This window comes from Dermacentor albipictus, chromosome 1 (genome assembly GCF_038994185.2).
Source record: "Dermacentor albipictus isolate Rhodes 1998 colony chromosome 1, USDA_Dalb.pri_finalv2, whole genome shotgun sequence".
Classification (NCBI taxonomy): Eukaryota; Metazoa; Arthropoda; class Arachnida; order Ixodida; family Ixodidae; genus Dermacentor; species Dermacentor albipictus.
The window spans coordinates 477,113,825-477,136,014 of record NC_091821.1 but is presented as its reverse complement, the minus strand read 5'-3'; the positions used below and the strand labels follow the sequence as shown (position 1 = coordinate 477,136,014).

At 48.0% G+C, this 22,190-nt stretch overlaps 1 protein-coding gene across 1 annotated transcript; it reads right to left on the bottom strand.

Annotated features, from left to right (window-relative positions):
- Positions 1–556: 556 nt before the first annotated feature.
- LOC135900230 (pupal cuticle protein 36-like) lies at positions 557–6,442 on the bottom strand. Its single transcript, XM_065429650.2, has 3 exons — positions 6,419–6,442; positions 2,317–2,466; positions 557–1,141 (listed from the first exon to the last, which is right to left on the bottom strand). The coding sequence occupies exons 1-3, from the start codon at positions 6,440–6,442 to the stop codon at positions 557–559; spliced, it is 759 nt and encodes a 252-aa protein (XP_065285722.2).
- Positions 6,443–22,190: the final 15,748 nt, after the last annotated feature.

Genomic DNA, 22,190 nt, shown 5'->3' with positions numbered 1-22,190 from the left:
CGTTAAGGGTGTGCCTAAAAACGTCTATTTTACTAGGTGCCAGTTTACACGTTTAGGGTGCCGTCTCTGCGAAAAGCCTATTAAACCCCCCTCCCCCTTTTGATGTAAAAACTTTCCGTGTACGATTGTCTGTACCGCCTAGCCGTGCGGCGCCTAAGACCTTATGTTTATGGTGGCTTTTCACTGCGTTGTACAAGTGCAAAAAAAGAATTTTGCTCCCAATTTAGAAAACCTTAATAGGCAGACTTTTTGTGATTTGCTTGCAGCGGCACGTTGGTACAGCATCACATATATACGTTTTTGGAACATAATAGTGTTCAAAGATGTGCGATGCTACCCACTCACTGTGGTACACAGCTAACAAATGCAGAATGTTGGACATCTGTTAGAATGTTAGAAAAGCAGAATGTTAGACATCTGACTTTGAGATTCACCTTGTGTTTTCAAGCTATTATCTTTAGTTTGGGTCAAGCATTTCGGCCGTAATATTCCCACTTTATTTAGAAAATAACACCGTGTTTTCAGCGCTGTGCTACCAGTTTCGCAGATCACTTCATTAACGACGGCGGCGGTATCCGCGGTGAGCAGAAGGCCAACTTCCGTATCCAGCAGGGGTGCCGTAGACAACCGGCGAGTTGCCCTCAGCGTAGCCGGTGGCACCGTAGCCGTAAGGTGGTTGGCCGCCGTAAGCGTATCCGCCGAGTGCTGGGCTACTGGCACCGTAACCCTGACGTCCGTACGGGGTGTATCCGTAGCCTCCAGCAGCGCCTCCGTAGGGGTTGTATCCGTATCCGCCGTAACCGCTGTAGCCTCCAGCGTTGTAAGGCCCCGCCGCCCTAGCGACATAGGGTCCAAGTGCACCAATCTGTCCACGTCCTGAGGAAACCGGAGGGACGACTGGCGCAGCGTTGAAGACCGCGTCGGCGCTGGCACCAGGGGCGGTGCCAGGCTCATTGGTGTCCACGGTGGCCCGGAAGCCGTTCGCATCGGCCACGTAATTTACCCGACGGTAGAGGCCGTTGACGTCACGGTAGCCGTACGAGCCTGTCTTGGCGTTGTTGGAGTCGCCTTGCTCGGTGTGGAACTGCCGATTTCCGTACTCGTCCACGTTGTCGTAGCCGAAACTGTACGGCTGAGGTGGCTGCAAGCCAGAAGAAGAACGAGATTTTTTCGTTCGGAACCCTTACGCAAAGAGAGAGAGAGAGATACACAGAAAGAGAGATAGAAAACGAGAGGAAAGACAGGGAGGTTAACCAGTGTAAGTACCGACTGGCTGCCCTGTGCGGGGTAGCCAGCCAGTATACACTTATGCAAAAGTGTAGTACATAAAATTGTAGAGAGGAAGTGGAAAAGCAATTGCTGCTTGTTTTGTGACGAAAGCTTAGCAGCATAGGCCTGAACCCACAAAATCAGCTGAGCCTCACAGGCATGGGTTTGTCACTAACATCGTTATGAAGGAGGAAAAGAGAGAATGCTAAAATTCGCACCGCACAGTTGTACCAGAAACACTGTTAAGAGCCTGCTCGCGAAATTAGCCTTGTCAAGTAGGTTTGTTCCTTCCGGCAGAATGTTTGGCAGGTAACAGGCGCATTCTTTACACTACGCCGTCTTTGTTTACAGAGAACCATTGTCTTCGAACAACGTATTCGTGGGAGCGGAGTTCTCGAATAATTTATCAGCGCAATACGTACTGTCGCCCATCGTCAAGCTTGCTGTACCGAGCTTTAGCAAAATGTGCTCACAGTGTCTTGATCGCGGACGGCTAGCTTAAAATATGCAGGAAAATGTTGATATTATGCAAAAAATCCTGATTTTAATGGGCAAGATAACGCGCTTTTATGCGCACGTCAGTAGAGCCCGCCTAAACAGCCGCGGGAGACTTTCAGGCTGTAGTTGTTTCCTCGATAAAGTAATAAATGAAGGGACAAAGCACACAAAGGAAAATATCCCGCTAAATTCAGCTGGCAACAGCGAGAGGGAAGATTCAATCAGAGAAAAAGCCGTGAGGTTGTCTCGACAAAAACTACACTTGCTTTGAGGAGTATCCTCTCGCACCAGCAATTCTGACGTTAACTCAAAGTACTAACTGCGAGTGGGGCGAGCCAGATCATGGCCCAATAGGGTACAGACATAAGCACAAAGTAAAGGACGTTATGCTTTCATCAAGCGAAATATAACCTTGTTACCATGCGAGAGAAAATATATGCACTCATTTTGACGCCCGTGTCAACCATCAGGGCAAGTGACCAGAAGTATTGCGGGGTCGCTGAAGTATCAGGGATTAAAGCGAGCGTAGAGAGAGCAAGTGGTACCCACAGAGGCAAAGGCATCGTATCCTGCGTAAGGTGTCCCCGCAGCAGCGTAGCCACCGAAGCCGACACCCCCGTATCCGGCTTGTGTCGGCTGCTGGTGGTGGTGGTGTAGGCCGTAGGCTTCCACGGCGATGTACAGCAGCAGCACTTGCAACTGGGATTAAGAAAAACAACGTTTGTAATCTACAAAAGCTCACGTTGGGCCTCGCCCCAGCTTGATACCTGCTCACCTGTTAAAACGCACTGCGAAACAGCGGTGTGTTAGCAAAACTTCTAGCAGGCGACATAGTAAAGGGGTCCAGAAAAAGTTTTCTGTCTAGTCATATGAAAGAGCGCGCTTATAAAGGCTGTCTTTTCACGTATTTCACGTTAAACATTTTCAAATTCTTCGACTAGAGTGTAGTTATCACACCGGGATCTGAATTTCGCCCTCTATTCATCTCCGCTGCAGTGCTGGAAGCTTCACAGCAGAGAAACCAGGAAGGCAAAGCGCTCGTCGCGGCACCCAGTGGTCGCTGCCGTAAACCATGCGACGTAATACGCCGCTTCGATCTCGAAGGCCACGTACAGGTGACGCAGCTACGCATAATGATAAACATGAAATAATTTTGCCAACTTTTCGACATCCCGAGCACATATGTTTCTTATTTATTTAACTCAGAATTAGCAACATGTACAGCCCAGGATGCTCTCGCGATCACCAAATCAGCCAGTAGTGTTGGTAGGTCAAGCTGCTTTGAGTGACGCTGCATGACGGAATTTCGGAAGCGATGCCAAGCGATTTTTCGCAGTTATCGACACGCGACTGTAAATTCCCTGCTGCGTGCGGCGCAGTAATATTTTTTCTCGCATGTACACAGTAGCCTCGGCGACGGATGGGTAACGTTTTCTTACAATGTTCGAAAAGATTTTCACGGCCACATTAGAGGGCAGTTATTCGTTTCCACTTTCGTCTTAAGACCAGCAAGGGGCTCGAAATGATTTATTGGTGCTGTAAATGCTGTTTTAAATTTTTTTTATGTATACACAGATTACTCGTCTGTAGCTTGCAAATGGAATCATGCGTCAAGAATTTGTCCTCGTGATCTTGTTAAGGTAAGTGTTTGCATGTGCATTCCGGAATCATCTTGTTCTCAGCGGCTCGCTGTAGCCCTACTTTGTGATTTGAGGCTAAGATTTCTCACTTTCATGAGCAGCCAAATCTTTGTATTTCATGCGAAGAGATCACCTTTCTGTACGACGTCTACATTTTTTGATGGAGTTAGCCAACGTGAATTGAACACCAGTTGATACAAAGAGCCTTCATAAGCCTTTAAATAAAGTACGCGCGAGTTCTTTATTCGGGTTGTTATGAAATAGAGCGGCTGCGTGTAACTCGCAAGCACAGTTGAAAGCACTCGTTCATGTTCGGGGAACTCCAGCGGGTTGACACGTTAGACCTTCTAAGTTTTTTTGATAATTTAAGTGCTGATAAACTGAAGAGCTCTTAAATGTCACCGACTGCATAGCTGTGCACTTACTTGCTAATTTGTGTAGCTGCTATTTATTAATTTCAGCTTCAAATCCTCGGGTACCGCAGTTCACTGAAACTGAAATGTAAAAACTCCCTGTTACCTAATTTAGGGTCGAAATTAATATGCAGCTCCACACTACAGCATACTTCACAGCCCCATTGCATCTATGGGACGTGAAATGTAATTATTCATGAACCTATCAGTTTGAATACTCTAATGATGCATAAGTAATGGTAATCACGTACTTAGGAGGAGGAGGAAAAACGCACAACCGTAGGCATAACGTGAACAGTATAAACAAAACGGGAAATGATAACCAAGGAAAATAAGATACCGCACAGACCAAACAAACGGGAATAATAATGCAGTGTACCAGCACCCTGTTGACTTTGTGTTGATGGACGTGATCAGCAGAGAGGAACAGCGTGAAATCCGTTGACGACGTTCACATAAACATTTCTCAGAATCAGACCTAATCGAAGATGAAGCGACCCGTGAGCCATCAAAATGCGCAAATAACTTATTTACAGCTGCCATGAAAACAATAATTTGCACGCAAGAAGACGTGCTTTTAGGCTAGCTCGTTCATAATGTCGAATAAGTTAATAGTGGGCAAAGAAAATACGGACAAGACGGGGAGCACTTCTACGGTTACCTGTACTGCCCACATATTTTTTCAGCTCATTTAATTCATTCTGTAAACATGAGCATCATTACATGTAGCAATAGGTTCGCATGCAACGAATATTAATCAAGCCCTTCCAACACTTTGCGTACATAATCAGCAAGGAAAAAATAAGGAATCATTCTGTAAATGAAAGTGATGTGCCCTGAAATTACTGTCATATAAGTTCTCACCGTTGCAAACATTTTTGCTTTTACGAAGATCCCGCAGGTTGAGCCAAGACAGCTGTGGTCTACCGAGCGACGTTGAAGGGACAGCAAATGTTTTCTGGCTTCTTCTCCTTGGCAGCTGGCTTTTATACACCGTGACACGTAGTCACAACCTATTTTGTTGGTTTGCACTCGTCGCTCTTGCAAAACTGCACTGTCGTGCGGGATGGCACCTTGAGTCCTGCTTCTACGTAAAAGGCGTGTCTGCTCTGAAGCAATTCTCGACGCCCATGTCAAGATTGACTGCATTATTTCGTGCGACATTTGGGAGCAAGGATTCAGATGTTTGAACGTTTTAACTGTCTGGAATTGTTTACAGATGCATTGCTGCAAATTTATGCATTTCGTTAGCCTACTTATGAACGTGCAGAAATCTTCGATTGGCAGTTGACCATATTAAGCACAATTTAGAGCTCTGTGGCAGTTAAGTATATGTCACCTGCAAGAAAAGCCGCTCGACAACTCTAGCCGCAAGAGATGGCGAGGTGCTAGAAATTATAATTTCGGTTGTTCTGAATCCATGCGTTCTTTCCTAACATTGGGTAGCTTATAAATTATGTGAAAGTATTGAGACGCTCGAGGTGCAAACCTTTATTTTGATGTCGTGTTTCGGTGTAATTGAATATCCGTATTCAATTCTATTTCGAAATTTCGTCGTTCGAACTATGCCCAAATGGGAAACGGGAGGTGAGTTGGAATGGATCCTAATACTGTAGGTCAGTGCTCAACTGGTCGGACTGGTTGCAGTGATACAAAAGCCCCACGTAGCACCTGAAAGTTATTGTTATATGAATGACTGGACGATTTGCTTCACTTCATTTCGTTTATTTACTCTCAGGATCTATAACATGACACATTCAAGAGCATAATATGGTGTAATTACATGAAGTGAGTACAAATGGCGGTCCTAAAATTCTTGTCGTTGATGATGGAGGCGATGTCGGCGAGAATGTGGCTTCAGTACGTCCTTGTGGTGGGTACAAAAGGATGAAAATACACATTACTACAATTAGACGCACCAACGTTGAATTCGTGTTCATTGCGTGAAGAAGTAAACGAGGGCGCCGTGAAGATTGAGTTACGTAGGACAAGGTGCAATTGGTATATTCAATTAAAAGATCACGCAAATTAAGAAATGATTTCATTATTGTGAAACGTGCAGTGCGGCAATGGCTAGGTAAAATTAAACGAGTGGACCGGTTTGTTAGTTGGAGATCGAGTAGTCTTACTAAAGTTTTGAACAGGCTAGTGTTTTATACAAAGAACGTTTGGGTTAATAGGCGCGATGGAGAAGTTGCACTTCATGAAACCAATGGAACGATCAGCGTTAATGGCCATCTGGTAAATCAGGGTATGTCATGAAATATTTTCGGGGATTTAAACGCCAGGGTACTTATATTTGCTCACTTGGAAAAGGGCAGCGTTATTGCGCTACAAGAAAGAAATTGCGCGACAAGAAACGTTCCCCCTACATCTTTGAACACCTAGCTTTTGCTTTGCTGGTCTCCATTGACCGGCTGGCGCTCCAACAGCTTCTAAAGTCTCGGCGCAAGCCTGCAATGTTGCGCTGTTGGTTGGCCGCCCACTTTGCCGGCACCGTGAAAGCCGCTCAAGCTCCTAGAACAGCATGCCATGGCTCCCGTTAGCCCTTCCTCACTCCCGAATACACATGTATGCTGATAGTTCTGTCTCACTTACCAGCTCTTCAGGTGCCGTTGTCATTCCGGCTACGAAAACAACAATGAAATTCAGCCTGTCCCACATGACAACATTACCGGCGGGAGAGCTTGCTGCCCTGCGAGCTGCTGTCAAATATCTCCTGCAAGAGACCCATCAGAACTGGGTTGTTTTTTGCGACTCTAAGGCAACACTTCAGAGTTTTCATTATGCCATATATCATAGGACTAATGAGCAGCTGACATATGAAATAAGAGATCACCATCAAGCTATCGCTAAAGGGCATGAACTTATATTCCAGTGGCTACCTGGACATACCGGACATGCTGGCAATGACCTCGCCGACGAAGCCACCCTGTCTGCCCGTCTGGTTGCCCGACTAGTTCGAATCCCCTTATCAAGAAGTGATGCTGGAAGAAAGCTTCATACGGTGTCTAGAGCTATGATACATAAATACAGGTCTTCTCCAAACCTTCCGAAGTGTCATCTGCACAGACTGGATCCATCCTTAAACCTACAAGTGCCATCAAGAATTTCCTGCTCTGAGGCGGCAGTATTGTGCCGCCTGTTGCTCGGGATGGCATTTACGAAGGCCTACTCACTCACCATTGGAATGGGGGATACGCCCATGTGCGACTCTTGCGAAATGACAGCAACGATTGAACGCATCCTATGTATCTGTCCCCAATACGACGTCGAGCGCTTAGTAATCCGGACAGCACTGAACCAGCTGAACTCTAGACCTTTTTCCGGGATGAAGATCCTTGGACCCTGGCCGTAGGCGTCGGTGGCACTCTTGATATACCTCAAGTCGACAGGTCTTGGGAACCGTGTGTAGACTTGGTGCGAACCTTCCACTGTGCGCGAAACTGTGCTCTCTCTGTCTCCTCTCTCTCTCTCTTCATCCCCATAGTCCCTTCCCCAACTTCAGCGGAGGAACCGGGTGTGTGTCTGGTTAACCTCGGTGCCTCACCTTTCTTCTATTTCTCCGTCTTTGTCTCCTCACACCCTTTTGTAGGCGTGGCGCTTCCGTTGTTGTGTCTGCTGCTATGTGGAGCACACGGCATTTACTCTTGAATGGCGGCGCGCTGCCATGCGAGCTCCTTCCTAAATCTTCCTCTCGAAATTAACTCTTGTGTCAGGCGTGCATGCGCATGGCCCCATCTCACGTTTCGCTAAATTTCACTTCACCATTTGATTGTTATTTAAGCTCTGCAATATGCTACATGTACAGGTAATGCGAAGAGTTGGCTTATGTAATGAGAACTTATGCTTCACAGGCTCGCAGCGTCAAGGGCCGCCTAAATGAGTTGCTGCTTCGTCCCATTGAACTGCTATACGTTTTATTGCCCGTGTCATCGCAGCACTAAAGGCATTATTTATGAGCGTGTTCTTAGCGTTCTGAAATTCTTTTTTGTCTTGCTTCAGTAAGCACGACTTATTTTCATTGTTACTTCATTTCCGCACTTTCCTCCAACCATCTGGAGTAGTAGTAAAAGATTTCTGCTCAGCTAACCCAGTTTGCAGCTCCCTATAAACCTTCTCCTCCTCGGTCTTTTACCCAGTTGCTCGCAAGATGGTGATTCGGTATTGGCTGTCGTGTGGGGCATAGAGTTTCTCACTATAACACCTAGAGGGAAATCTGGCACCACCGCATATGGGAGTTTCCTAAGGGGCGTTGTGCCATCATCGGAATGATGGTGTATGTGTCTGCGAGGTTTCTGTTGGCTGGTGTTGTAAAAAGCTTCGTCCAAAACTCCAATATGAGTACACAATTAACGCGTTCTTAAAGTAAAATCTTCATAAAATGTTTCCATTCAGGCATATTCCATCTTTCAGTGAAATTTACTCACCTACAATGCATATCCAAGCGAAGAAAAGCAAGAACAGACGACAAACTGTTCAAAATTGAGCACGAATCTTGTCTGACCTCCAAGTTTAGCGGCCTGCTGATACTTTTTACGTTTCTTATAAGTTTAGTTGCAATAACAAGTTTTCATAGTTAAACAAAACATGTTTTTGTGTAATAATAAAGCTGAAACAGCTTTTTACGTGCTGTTCTAATAGAAAATTAACCATTGTGTCAGACGGAGCGGTGCTTGCTTGCCTCTCCGAGAACGATGCCAATCCGAAGTCACAATACACCGGCATTCCCATGCATACCACAGCGCAGGAGTGCCAGATTTCCCTCTAGGAAATGTAGTGAGAAACTCTAAGCTTTGGGGGTTTATTACACTGCTCTTCTTGATCTGTGTATTATCATCTTCACCCTACGTTGATCGATCCTCATCACTAGTTCCGTGAGTGATCATCATTATCGGGTGTGTGCCTTGGCTGGTTCGACGCCGAGTATTCGGGCCAAATAAACATCGCTCCAACAGAGACGTCATGCGTGGTGGAGGTGACTTTTCGATCCTTAGTCCTCTATTCGCTCAGTCTTCCCGCTGGAGTTTCGTTCAGGCAGCCGCTTGCGCCCACTGTCCGCTGGCATGTCTGAGGCCGACTCACCCTTCACTTCTAGCGTTACCGTTTCGACACTGCAAGCCACCCCTCGTATCCTAAGCAGCCACCGACGTGACCCCCATCTTTTCGCTGGTCTTTGTGGGGAAGATGTGCAGGACTGGCTGGACTATTACGAGCGAGTAAGTTCCGCTAATCTTTGGCGTGACCCCCTCAAGGTCCGCCATATCGCCTTCTACTTGACGGGTGTGGCGATGGCATGGTTCTTCAACCACGAAATAGACTTTACTGATTGGGCTGGCTTTACGCAGCAACTCCGCTATGTATTTGGTACCCCGGCGTTTCGTCCTACCATCGCAAAGCAAACTTTCGATACTCGCCAAACACATCTAGGTGAGTCTTACACATCGTATATCGAGGATGTGCTTGCGCTCTGCCGCCGTGTGAGTCCATCTATGTCAGATTCAAAATACGCCGCATTAATAAAGGAATTGGAACACTTGCCTTCCTTGCCACCAAGAACCCCCATACAATCACTGACATCGCCACAACATGTCAGCACCTGGACGAACTTGAGTCTGTTCGCCTTCAGCTGTTCGGTGGCGAATATTTTTACACGGCGGACCCACAACTGCGTCTCATGATAAGAGCAATTATACGTGAAGAATTACAATAAATGGGCTTGTCATCGCCGTTGGTGTGTCCAAGTCCGCCTTCTGGAGCGGCCTTGCATGACGTCCACAAGGTTGAATTGGTCTCCTTGACCTACTGCGCGCACGTGCAATTATCGGTCTCTCGTGCGCTACCGATGCGTATACGTATATAGTGCGTGTACGTATACGCACTATTCTAGGTATCTGACGCTATGCTTCCACATAGCTCCCACACCGGTTCAGACGCTTGTCCCTTCGCAGCACTAAATTTGAGATGCCCGTGTGCTCTGTTCTCGGCAGTCACCCGATGCACGTGGCGTTGCCAAGCGCTCATTGTAGTGCAAGTCGTTACGGTGTTTGCGAACTTACATCTGCACTTCATAGTTCTCATTGCCACACACCTTTCCCCATACGTGAGTTGCATTTCCCTGCGGATTTCGGTAGGCGTTCTTGCCTTACTCCATAGAAAACAAATCACACTTCGTTGCTCGTATGCCGTGGACGCGTGAAGGAAAACAGCTACCTTAACTAACAGCAGCGACGTCCCGTGGAGCTACCTGTAGATAAGGACAGGCTGCTCCAAGAGGTCCACCGCTGGGGATGGATGTGTTGACTTCGCCATTGCAGCTTTAATTTGCTGAAAAAATAGGAGGAGGAGGAATAAACTTTATTTTAGGAGAGCAGATTTGAGACTTAGGCCTCTCTACCTAGATGATGGCCTCGAGCCCTTGGTGCCTGGCGGCATTTTTGGCCTGCTGGATTGCCTTAAGTTGGTCTTCTGGTGCACATCTGAGTAACGCGGTCTCCCACTGCTCCGAATGGTCTTGTGTATATTGCTCTGGGCGGGTGCCCGAGGAATAGCCCAAACCATATGTTGTAGGTGCGCCCTTTCTTCACAGCATCTACATCTATCCGCGTAAAGGTCCGGGTAGTAGCAATGATAGGCCGCCGGGTTCGGATATGTATCTCTCCGTAAGAGGCGCCGTGCTGTCGCTTGCCGTCTTCTTAGCGAGGAGTGTGCCGGGAAAAAATGAGCCCTTCCCAATTGATAGTGGTTGGTAATCTCGGTAAAGCGGGTCATCCTGTCTCTCTTCGTTCCCAGTATTTGCATCTCACGTGCTCGGCCCGTCAGTTTTGAAGCCAAGTGGTGCGCTATTTCGTTCCCGGGAAGGAAGGAGTATGCGGGTGCCCATATAATGTACACGTCTCGATCTTCACGAAAGTTGCTTAAAATTCTCAGCGCTTCCGGCGAGATTCGTCCTTTGGCATAGTTCTTGACGCTGTCTTGGAGTCACCGACTACGATGTCAGCCCCCGCCGAGGCTATTGCCAGTGCTAATGCAGCCTCCTCCACCCCCTCCGCCTTTTCTGTTTTTACAGCGCCACTAACTCTGGAGTCACCCTCTAGACTCGTGCCAACTATCGACATACTGTGTCTATTTGCGTACTCCGCCGCGTTCACATAGGCCACGTCCCTGGCACTACAGAATCTTTTGTGGAGAGGTACTTCTAACTTGGTGAAACCCTGGGTGCATGTTTCTGTGGATTGGGAGTATTGAGAGATGTTCCCTTATTTTCTTTGGGACGTCTCTCCGCGGTCTGTCCTGTGCTTCGTTGGTTATTCCAGTGTTGTCTAAGATGTGGCTCCCCGTCAAAATCTGTGTAAGTCTTTCATACTGCGCTACTGTCTGGGCCTCAATAAGTTGGTCTAGTGTGTTGTGCACACCGAGCGCCAGGAATTTCTCGTTTGACGTATTTGTCGGAAGTCCCAAGAGTTACTTATACGCCCTTCTAGTAATGCATTCTATCTTGGCTTTCTCCGCAGCGTAGAGCTTGAGGTAAGGGACCACATATGCAATACGACCCATTACGAATGTTTCTAATAACCGGATAAGATTGTGCTCTTTCGTGCAATAGTGTCTGTTGGATATCCGCTTTATTAGTCTGATTGTTTGTTGAACACTACTGTCCAGTATTCTAGGGGTTTCTCTAACATGGCCGTTTTCGGATAGGCGGAGTCCCAGTTTTCTAAGGCTCTCCTCTATAGGAGAGCCTGAGAACCGACCTCTATCGTTTCCCTGATGCATTTTACTGGGACCACAATGTTGGGCCTTTCCATAATGCTTCTCCTACTCCTGCATGTGGAATTATAGAGCAGAAGTTCTGGTTTTTGCGAGGAACATCTCAGTCCATTGTCTCTCCTCTATAGGAGAGCCTGAGAACCGACCTCTATCGTTTCCCTGATGCATTTTACTGGGACCACAATGTTGGGCCTTTCCATAATGCTTCTCCTACTCCTGCATGTGGAATTATAGAGCAGAAGTTCTGGTTTTTGCGAGGAACATCTCAGTCCATTGTCTCTCATGTAGTCTTCTACTATGTTTACTGCTGTTTGGAGGATGTCTTCCACATGCCCATCGCTTCCAGCCGTCACCCAGTGGGTGTTGTCCGCGTATAGGCTGTCCGAGTCCTATCTTTTCGAGTCTCGCAGGAAGACCGATCATTGCCACATTGAATAGCAAGGAAGATAGGACTGAACCCTGTGGGGTACCCCTATTACCTAGCTCGAGCGCCTCCAATTTGGATTGTCGAATTGAAACCTTTGGCGTAAGATCCCTCAAGAGGTCGTTGATGTAAGCGTATGTTTTACGTCGTACATCCAGCTCTTGAAGATTTTGTAGTACTGCCTTGTGCGTAACAGTGTCGAAGGCCTTAGTTAGATCGAGACCTAGTATCGCCTTGATGTTTAGAGTTTTCTCACCCGCATCCATGATCTGATGTATTAGTTTGAGCATAGTATCCTGCCTAGATAACTTGGGTCCAAATCCAACCATGGCATGTAAGTAAAGTCGTCCATATTCCATGTATCTCGTGATGCGCATGGAAAGCACATGTTCCATGAGTTACCGATGCAGGATGTTAGCGATATGAGCCTTAAGTTCATGAGTCGTGGTTTATTTCCAGGATTTGGCATAAAAATGATTTTGGCTGATTTTCATTGACTTGGAATGTCACCGTGCTACCAGATGTTATTCATGTAGTCCACGAGAGCTCGGAGGGATACATCGTTGAGGTTCCTGAGTGTTTTGTTGCTAGTCCTATCAAGTCCTGGTGCAGATTTCGGGTTGAGCCTGGTAAGTTCATATCTGACTTCTGCCTCCGTAATGGGGGTATCGAGATCAGGATTCTCGTTACCTAGGTAATCCGGGAGTCGTTCTCTATCCGCATCTCCAACGTACATCTTTCGGAGCTCTCGAAAGAGCTCTCCTTCTGTAGCGTCGTAGCTGTGTATAACCTTCTGCAGATTTTGTCTTTGTATGGTTTTTGTACTCCCGGGGTCCAAGAGGCATCGGAGAATCTTTCAGGTCTTCGACATTCCCAGCTGCCTTTCCATCAAGTCGCACGTGGCTTCCCACCTTTGTTTCGTTAGCGTATTTGCATGTATCTTGATTCCCTTGTTTAATTCTACAATTCTCTTCCTTAATTTGCAATTGCATTTTTGCCTTTTCCATCTTTTCAGCATACTACCTTTCGCTTCCCAAATCTGCAATAATCTGCTAACCATCTCCTCTGCCCCTGTCTACTCTGGAACAGTTTTGGTTGCTCTTTTAATGCTTTTTTTCGGTTTGTCTGCCCATTTCTCGATGTCCATTATAATTTATTCCGCATCTTCGTGTCGGATTTTGGGGAAAGAGTCCGATTCTACAAATTTCAGTTCTCTGCCCCTCTTCTTCCTTGGGCCTGCTCTTACCGTTGTGACTATGATGTAGTGGTCACTACCTAAGCTTTCCTGCATGTTTGTCAATTGATAATCTGCTACATTCTTCGTAAATGTGAGATCTGGTGTCGTGTAGTTGGGCACGCTGTTTCATATTCTGGTTGGCGCCTGTCCGAGCAAAGACGCTCTTTACCTGAAGCACTTCTTGCGGCCTCCTTTTGTGAGGTGGTGCTTCCCCGTTCGCTTGTGTGGGAACGGGAGTTGGAGCTCGACTAGGCGTCGTCGTCCTACTGGGGGAGGGTGTGTGGCTATAATTTCTTTGTTGCTGTAGCTTCGTGTTTTCTGCCCTAAGCTGCTTGATCTCATCTTCAAGCGTTGGATTCCCTCGGGTAATCTGTTCTAACGTGCTTCTAATCCGTGTCATTTCCTGTTCTAGGGCGGACCCCTTAGCTTTAGGCGATTGAGTAGCAGTGCCGGAGACTACGCTCGCCCAGCTAACCTGTCTTTTGCTCCCGTCACCCCTCGATTAGTTCTCGAACCGGACCTCGACCTTAATCTCGTCCACGATCTGGCCCTGGACCTGGATCGTTCGCGACCGACTTCCCCGGGCAGTCTCGGAAAGAACCGGACTGGTCTCGTCCGTAGTTTTTCCTGCTTGCCTCTTCTTTGTAGGTTGATGGCTGCTTGCTCACTACAGGCTTGTGCTTATTCCTGTTCTTCCCTCTGGCGTCTTTGTAGTTGTGGTAGTAGTACTCTTCCTTTTCAGCCTCTTCTTATTCCCTCCTCCGTCATCCCCAGTGGCGTCTCCTGACCAGGTACGGTATCTTGTACCTAGCCTTGCACTTGTCTCCCATGAGGTGGTGTTTGCCGTGTTCTCTCAACCACCGCCATGGCAGACACGTTCGAGGCGTCGAGACGTTCGCGTTAGGCGTAAATCTCTTCTCCCCCTCGCCCCCTGTTGCCCCCCCCCGTAGTGGGAGAAAGGAACGATTGACGGCCGAAACACGGGCCCACCTGGTAGAGAATGGTATCCGTGGGGTCCTTGCCACTTGTTTTTTTTATTATCAATAGGTTTCTCCTCAAAATGGGATTTTCCACCGATAATCACAAGAAAAATGCGGAGCTGACGTGATGTGCATCCGCACTCCGTAGCGTCTTCTCTCTGAGAAAAAAAACGGGGGGGGGGGGTAGCACAGACTTTCTGATTCACCCTCGTACAATAGTTATCTTCACAGGGTTTCTTTCTGCATGAAGCGCGCTTAACGCGTCTACAAATTTGACAGCTTTGGAGACGTTTTCTGCAGTAGCTTAGCACCACTTAAGTTTAGTTCATCTAGTATGGGTAGCAGGCCACCGATACATTCACCTTAATGAAATATCTCATTCTCTAGCACGAGCTTCGGTAAATCGTCCGGTGATAGTTGTGCTGCCGACAACTACGTATGTCAATGCGGCAAGATATAGGCACTTTTCTTTCATCGAAGACAGAAAAAGCCTCTCATTAGAAACTCCTACGGCCTTTATGCATCTAAATTATTCTTGGACCCGACAATGCTGTCCTAACCGACAGAGAGAGAGAATCAACTTTTGTGCTGAGCCCTTAGTGACGGTTGGTGCGCGCTGGCACCAGATTGGGTGGAACCTTATTCTCAGGTCCCATATGTGTCCAGCAGTTCCTGGCCCCTAGCCGCCAGCGCGAGCTGGGTCGGTAGGTCGGGGCTGGACCACAAGGTCTCCCATCGCTCGGGGGGGTTGGGTCTGGGAAGGGTGGGGGGTAGGGATGGTGGGGGGTTCTTGAGCTTAGTGCACTCTGCAAGGATGTGTGCTAGAGTGCCTTTTGACCGTCTGCAAAAAGGGCATGAAGTGTCATGCTCTGTCGGGAACATCTTATGCAAGAACACTGGATTCGCTAGCGACCCCGCTTGCGTGCGGCGCACGATCGTTTGCTGAATTCGGTTGAGTTGCGGATGCGGACGGGGAAGCCTACATCTGCTGCTTCTGTACATTTGCGTGATTTCCTTGTAGCTTGTCACGGGGTGCGGTAGCCCTGGCTCGTCCTCGGCCCGGATCGATAGTTCTCGGGCATAGTGGTCGGCGAGTGCGTTGCCTTCCACTTGCGAGTGAGCCGGGACCCACACGAGCTCAATGGCCCGCCCCGGTGATTTGCATTTGTTGAGGATCGCTAGTGCAACGGAAGAGATATTCCCCTTGCGGTAGCTTGCGTAGGCGGTCTGGGAGTCTGTGACAACGGTCCTCACTCCCGGTTGTGCGAGTGCGAGGGCCACGGCCACTTCTTCTGCTTCGGCTGTATTCGTCGTCCGTATCGACGCGCCTGTGACAAGTTTATCGATGGTGGTGACGACCGCCGTTGCTCTGGTTCCGTGTTTGGGAAGTGAGGCGTCCGCGTAGAGGATCTCGGGGTCCTCTTCCAGCTGTCGAGCCAGTGCCTTGGCCCGCGCAGAGCGTCTCTCGTTGTTCCTCCCCGGCTGCATGTTCCGGGGGAGGGGCTTGGTCTTAATAATGTCTCTCCACATTGTGGGGAGCGGCTCCGTTGTCGGTAGCTGTTCAATTTGCCATCCTATCTTGCGTAGGACGGCCCGACCGTGCTCTATCCGGCTCAGCCTTACCCTCTGGTGGGATAGGTGTGCTTCCACCAGCTCTTCCACCGTGTTGTGGGCACCCATTTCCAGCAGCTTCTGCGTTGACGAGTAGACTGGGATGCCCATGGCGAGTTTTACTGCTTTCCTTATCGTCGTGTTCAGCGTATCGCGGTTCACCTTCGCAAGCTGGAGGTACGGGGCGGAGTACGTTACGCGTGACACGACGAATGCCTGCACCAGGCGCAGTGCGTCTTCTTGTTTGATTCCTCTGTTCCGGCTGGTGACTCTCCGGATCATGCTGAGGACTTGCTCGGATGTGGTCTTGATTTTGTTGACGGCTGCGTGCGCCTTGCCGTCGCTGCGCAACAGCAGGCCCAGTATCCGGATCTGCTGCGTTGGTTTGATCTCTGTGCCGTCGATGGTGATGATTATGTTTGGCGGCGGCTCTTTCTTTGGTCTTCCGGGCTGTACTATGAGCAGCTCCGATTTCTGTGGAGCGCAGTTCAGGCCACAGGTCCTGGCATACTCGTGGACGGTCGTTGCCGACAATTCTAAGTATCATTTGACAGATTACGCTGCCGTATTCCACCACTTTATATTTACTTGCACAGATGTGGTCTGGCCGTACCCCCTTTATGCTAACTCTGCAATGAACCGGGATCCATCGATCACTTTTTACTATTGTGTCGGCGGTTTTCTACTTAACGAAAACGATGCTCGGAAATTCTGTTACGCAATCTAGAACTGCCTTTAAACAGTACTGTTGTGTTGTCACTTGGACCAACGGTATTTAGATACAGCCACAGGAACGTTTGCAGAGCCATTTATAGTATCGCTTTGTAGATACCGCTTGTAGCGAACTTTTGCTTCCTCAGGCCCGACTCAATGCCGGGAGAACAGCCACTCATTTTGGCCAATGAGCGTGTTGAAATCCTAGCATCTGACGGGTCAGAACTCATCTGCATACTGTGATCCGTGGGCATATCGGCTTCCTTGAGTGCTAGTGCCTGAAGTACTAGAGGTGCTGGTGCCTCCATGTGCCCCGACGTTGATAAATTGGGAGCCACGTCACTGACTGCAAATGACTGTATGTGGTCACCGTCTTTGGAAGTTACAATGTGGTGTCGGATGCCCACGCAGAGTCCCAGATCCGCGATGGAAAAAAATGGCTCACATCCGTGGTCTGCTACGGAGCGGGCTGCGTGCCCATGAAGCAAAAACCTGCCGGGTGCAGCTTTAGCGGTGAGACTCCTGAGCTTCACTGTGTTGCCGCGGCAGCAGTTCGGCTGGCGTAGACTACCAAGTCGAAGCAGCCGTGGTGGTCTGCTGCGTATTTATGGGTTGTGCGGCCGATGGTGTCGGCTTGTAATGCGCCGCACGGTGGTGGCCTGAAGTAGAATCAGTAATCGCCGCGTGCTTCCAACCGTCCGGGGTGGGTCCGACGACAACGAATGGAAAGCCGGCGTGTGCGGCTGGGCAGCCACCAGGCGTCTGTGTTGAGGCGTTGCTGGGCATGACTGGCGCTTCAACCAGCGTATCTCCCGAGCACCGTCCGCGGAGAAGTGATGGTCGGGCTCGTTTTATGCACATGCGAGAGGGCGGATAGCAATTATCAAAGCTGCGCTGCATTCTGCCTAGGAGCGGTACTTGTGGCCTTTGTAGATGTACGACGCCTTGGCGCCACCTCGAAGCCACCGTGCTGTAACCAGTCATTATCATGTTGTCTGGCCAGGCATGACGAGCGCCCAGCGTGTTGGCTGCTTGCACCCCCAAGAATGAAATCTGAAATCCACCAAACTTTTGTAGCTCCGAGAGCACCGGCGATGGTGAGGTTGCGGCCAGGAAGCTGGAGGTGGCCGAAACGATCTAGTTCACCTGCTGTGATAGCAGTGATAGGGCTCGCATGAGTTCCGTCGACATGGCTGAGTCGCCCGTTGAGCCAGGGGCTGAATCCATGCACGGTGATGCGGTAGCCGCAGTACTAGCGCCAGCCGGACCCATTGCCCAGGAAGTGTGAATGGCGTCCGTTGAGCCAGAAGCGGCGGTGGCCGCAGTACTCACTGGAGCCGAAAGCGTGGCCAGGGGAGCGTGAACGGCATCCACCTGGCGGCTCAGAAGTCGATGATATCCTGTGGAAGAGATCGATAGGAAGGGAAGCGTGGATGACCTTCCCTCGCCGCAGGAGATGTACAGGACGGCGTGGTCTCACGAGGACTGCGCTTAAGGCTGGGGTGCCTTAGGCTGCGTTTCAGCCGGCTGCGCTATTGTAGAGAAGAGAAACAGAGAACAGGCCGTCCCTACTGCTTCTGCTGATGATGATAACTTGCTTCATGGCCCAAACCTACTTTGGGGGATAGGCCAAGAATCGGGTGGTCATATGATAAAAAATAAACAAAGGGAAACGAGTCATTCATCGATGATCACAAAGAAACTGATAATAAATAAAATAACAGTGTATAATAAGGTGGTCAGTATTGCATAGATAGAAATAGTAACACGATCTTATTATAGAAATATCTAAAGTAAAGGGAATACCTAAAGAATCAGTAAGCTAAATTTTGAACAGTACTAATAATATTACCATGACTGAGTTTTTGTTATTTGAATTTTCTAAATTGATAATTTGTTGAAGGAGGAATAGCTCAATCAAGAAAAATGGGAAATAATAAGGTAATATTTATGTGTTAAAGAGGTAAGCATAAATGCCTCTACAAACAGTCCTGTGACTGTATCCTAATACCGTTGCTCCAAGTGATAGTAGAACAGTACTGCTTAAAGACAGTCCTAGATTGCGTAGCAGAACTTCCAAGCATCGTTTTTGTTGAGTAGAAAGCCCCCGACACAATAGTAAAAAGTGATCAATGGATCCCGGTTCAATGCAGAGTAGCATAAAGGGGGTACGGTCAAACCGCATCTCCTCAAGTAAATATTAAGTGGTGGAATACGGCAGCGTAATTTGGCAAATGATACTTTGAATTGTCGGTTAGGACACCACTGTCGGGCAGTGGCGTAGCAATAGGGGGGGCCGGGGGGCCGTGGACCCCGGGTGCACGGGGCCAGTAGGGGAGGGGGGGGGGTCATATACGTCTGAAGACACCCGAAAATTGTCGATATCCTCGCCTTCCTCGACTACATCCATGGGGGGGGGGGAGGGGTGACAGAAGAGCTAAGGGCCCCGGGTGCCAGACGACCTAGCTACGCCACTGCTGTCGGGTCTAAGATTAATTTAGATGCACAAAGGCCGTAGATGTTTCTAATCAAAGGCTTTTTCTGTCTACGATGAAAGAAAAGTGCCTATATGTTACCGCATTGACATACGTAGTTGTCGGCCGCACAGATATCACCGGAATATTTAACGAAGCTTGTGCTGAGAATCAGCTATTTCATTAAGGTGAATGTCTCGGTGGCCTGGTACCCATACTAGATGAACTAAACTTCAGTGGGGCTGAGCTAATCCATAAAACGTGTCAAGTTTCTAGACGCGTTAAGCGCGCTGCACACAGAATGAGAATCTGTGAAGGTAACAACTCTTATACGAGGGCGAATAAGAAGGTCTGCGCCCCTATTTGTTTCAATCCAAATTAACGCTGTAAATGCGAAGTCAACATATTCATTCCCAGTGGTGGATCTTTTTTGGATCGGCCCGTCCTTATCTGCAGGTAGCTGCACTGCACGGCACTGCTGTCAGTTGTTGAAGATGGCGGTTGCTCTTTACACGTCCACGGCGTGCGAGCAAAAAACTGTGTTTCGTTTTCTATGGGTTAAGGGACGAACGCCTACCGAAATCCACAGGGGAATGCAGCACCACGTATGGGGAAGGGTGTCTCGCTTTGAGAAGTGTGAGGTGCAGTTGTTGTGAGTTCGCAAAAGGCCGTGAAGACTTGCACTACAATTAGCGTTCGGCAAGGTCCCGTGCGTCGCTGACTGACGAGAACACGGCACAGGGGCATCTAAAATTTAGCGCTGCGATGGGACAAGTGTGTGAACCGGTGTGGGAGCTATGTGGAAGAATAGTGTCAGGTACGTAGAATAGTACGTATGTCTGTATTCACCTGGGTGTACCTTATTTTAGGTAATAAATAATAAGGCCACGGGCTTTCTGATTCAGCCTCGTACATAAAGGGGTAACTTTCGCAAAGTAAGAACTATTGCCAGAAGTTCGGCCTGAAAAATTGATGTGTAATATGGCAGGTGAACTGAAAAAGACCAATCGACGGAATGGTGAGTAGAATCCCACGCCTGCCTTCTCTTCACACGAAGAAGCATCAGTCGGTATTACATATATTGGGAAATGGGCCAAATAGTGTTGCAAAGGGCCATTCAAATACGTTGCGAGCAGCAATTTAGCGTTATTGGGAAAAGTGTCCGCGAATTCATTCTTGAGTGACAACATGGACCTATCAAACGGAATGATTTCCCTAACATGAACATTTAAAGGTGCTAAATGTCCCTGCACAAAGACAACCTGTGGGATGTGCAACCGCGGTCATGTGTTCTAAAAAAATGAATTTGGTTCACAAATAAATGCCTATTATTTGCCTACGTCGTAGAGGAGATTCATAAGTTCTTAACCAGGTCTAAACAATAAACACGTGGAATATCGTCTGAAGAAAAGGTTATCACGCTTCATCAGATTCAGATTCAGATTCAGATTTATTGGTTCCAAAACAGAAGTAATTACATGACGAATATACAGACGAGGGTCCCAAAGTCAAAGAACTGTAGTGGGACCCTGTAGTGGGATCGTATAGCACATTCTCAGTATGGAATTTAGGGACACCGAAACATAGTGGAAGCACTTCTCACTCTAAAAGAGCAAGTGGTCTTATTTCATATTTTGCACTTCCGGAAAACAAAGCACAGCCATATTCTAGAATCAGTCGTGCATAAATACAGTAAATTATGATCAGTGTGTTACTTCACATCCCAGAACGGCGGTTACTGATCCTGCGTAGTATATCCATGGCTCGTCTCCCTTTCGTTGAGTATTTTATATGTGAGAACGCCAGTTAAGTTTTCTGTCATATGTGATACCGACGTACTTAAGCGACTCTACCTGGGGAATATGATATACTAAGATATACTAAGATTAACTGTACGGCACGGAAAGCTGAAAGACATCAACTTCACTTTTTGTTTATGTTTAGTGAGAGATGAAGATTGCGAAGCCACGTCTCTAGCGTATAAAGGTGTATTCGCAAAGACAGGCAAAGGGAATTGATGCCTCTTGCTGCCTCGAAAGAAGCGATGCCTTTTGCATAGACATACACATGCACATCCACGCGTAGTGGGAATGAACTCATCAACAGGTTATATAGTAGTGGAGAAAGAATAGCTCCTGGGGCACCCCTCTTACCTCCTACAATTTTGTCGAAGAAACACCGTTTTGAAAAGCAATAAATGTTCTGGTTTGTAGAAATTCGAAAATTTAAGCCGTTATATATTTAGGAATATTGAAGGACTAATTTGTCCAGGAGAAGTGGGTACTCGACGCCATCGTAAGCTTTCGCTACGTCAAGAGTCGCTAACTGCGGTCGCCTGCTTTACTCTGCTTCGTCCTCTTCTCTTCCAGCGCCCGCTTTGCGAGAGCCCGAAGCCAGGTTCACTTCATCAAGTTCAGCGCTGTGTTCCAACGTGCCTAGTGTGGAGGTGGCGTAATCGCAAGTTCCTAAGACGCGTTGAAGCTATAGGCAGCACGAAGCGTGCGCTTGTCGCTGCTGTTGCTCTTCATCACGCCTGCATTCTGAGAGCGAATGTCAGTGGCCATAGAGTGAGACCTGTTCCCGTTTGCCTGTGTGCGCTTGCTAGGAAGCACCATGCTTGTTAATTTATTTAGCAAGCGAATGTTGACTGCTATTTATACCACCGATAAAACTGCTAACGAGACTTCGTACTGCTGTCTAATTATTTGTGAACCATCGAACTCGAACCACTGCGAAACTAAAATAATTGTGAACCATCGCCATCAATGGTTCGCCTTTTGGCAGAAACTGCTGCTTTCTTGTGGTACATTATGTTATTTCGTATTGCTTTGATTCTTCTCCAAAATGTCTGTAGCCTTTAGCAAAAACTAAACGTATCTACTGTTGCCATGCGACTCCCCGCAGCGGCTATGCACACGATCACTAAAGGAAAAGAAAACCGGACAATGACAGCAACACAATGGCAATAGAAGCAGCAAGAAGAGTAACAACAGCGCCAAAATTAGCGGTACGAACGAAAATAATATATGGGCAGCCAACACTAGATAACCATCCTGAGAGCAAGTGGGTAACAGAGAGAGAGAGATGGAGAAGGTTTATCGAGAGCTGGAAAGGGGGCTAGCCGAGCAGAGATTTTGCACTGCCACTCCACATGGTTGGT

Bases quoted from the DNA above. Each gene is read 5' to 3' on its own strand.
- LOC135900230 (XM_065429650.2), bottom strand. From the start codon at position 6,442: ATGACAACGGCACCTGAAGAGCTG. The intron at 2,467-6,418 runs GTAAGTGAGACA...TCTTAATCCCAG, and splicing joins CAACGGCACCTGAAGAGCTG to TTGCAAGTGCTGCTGCTGTA. The intron at 1,142-2,316 runs GTGGGTACCACT...TCTGGCTTGCAG, and splicing joins GATACGATGCCTTTGCCTCT to CCACCTCAGCCGTACAGTTT.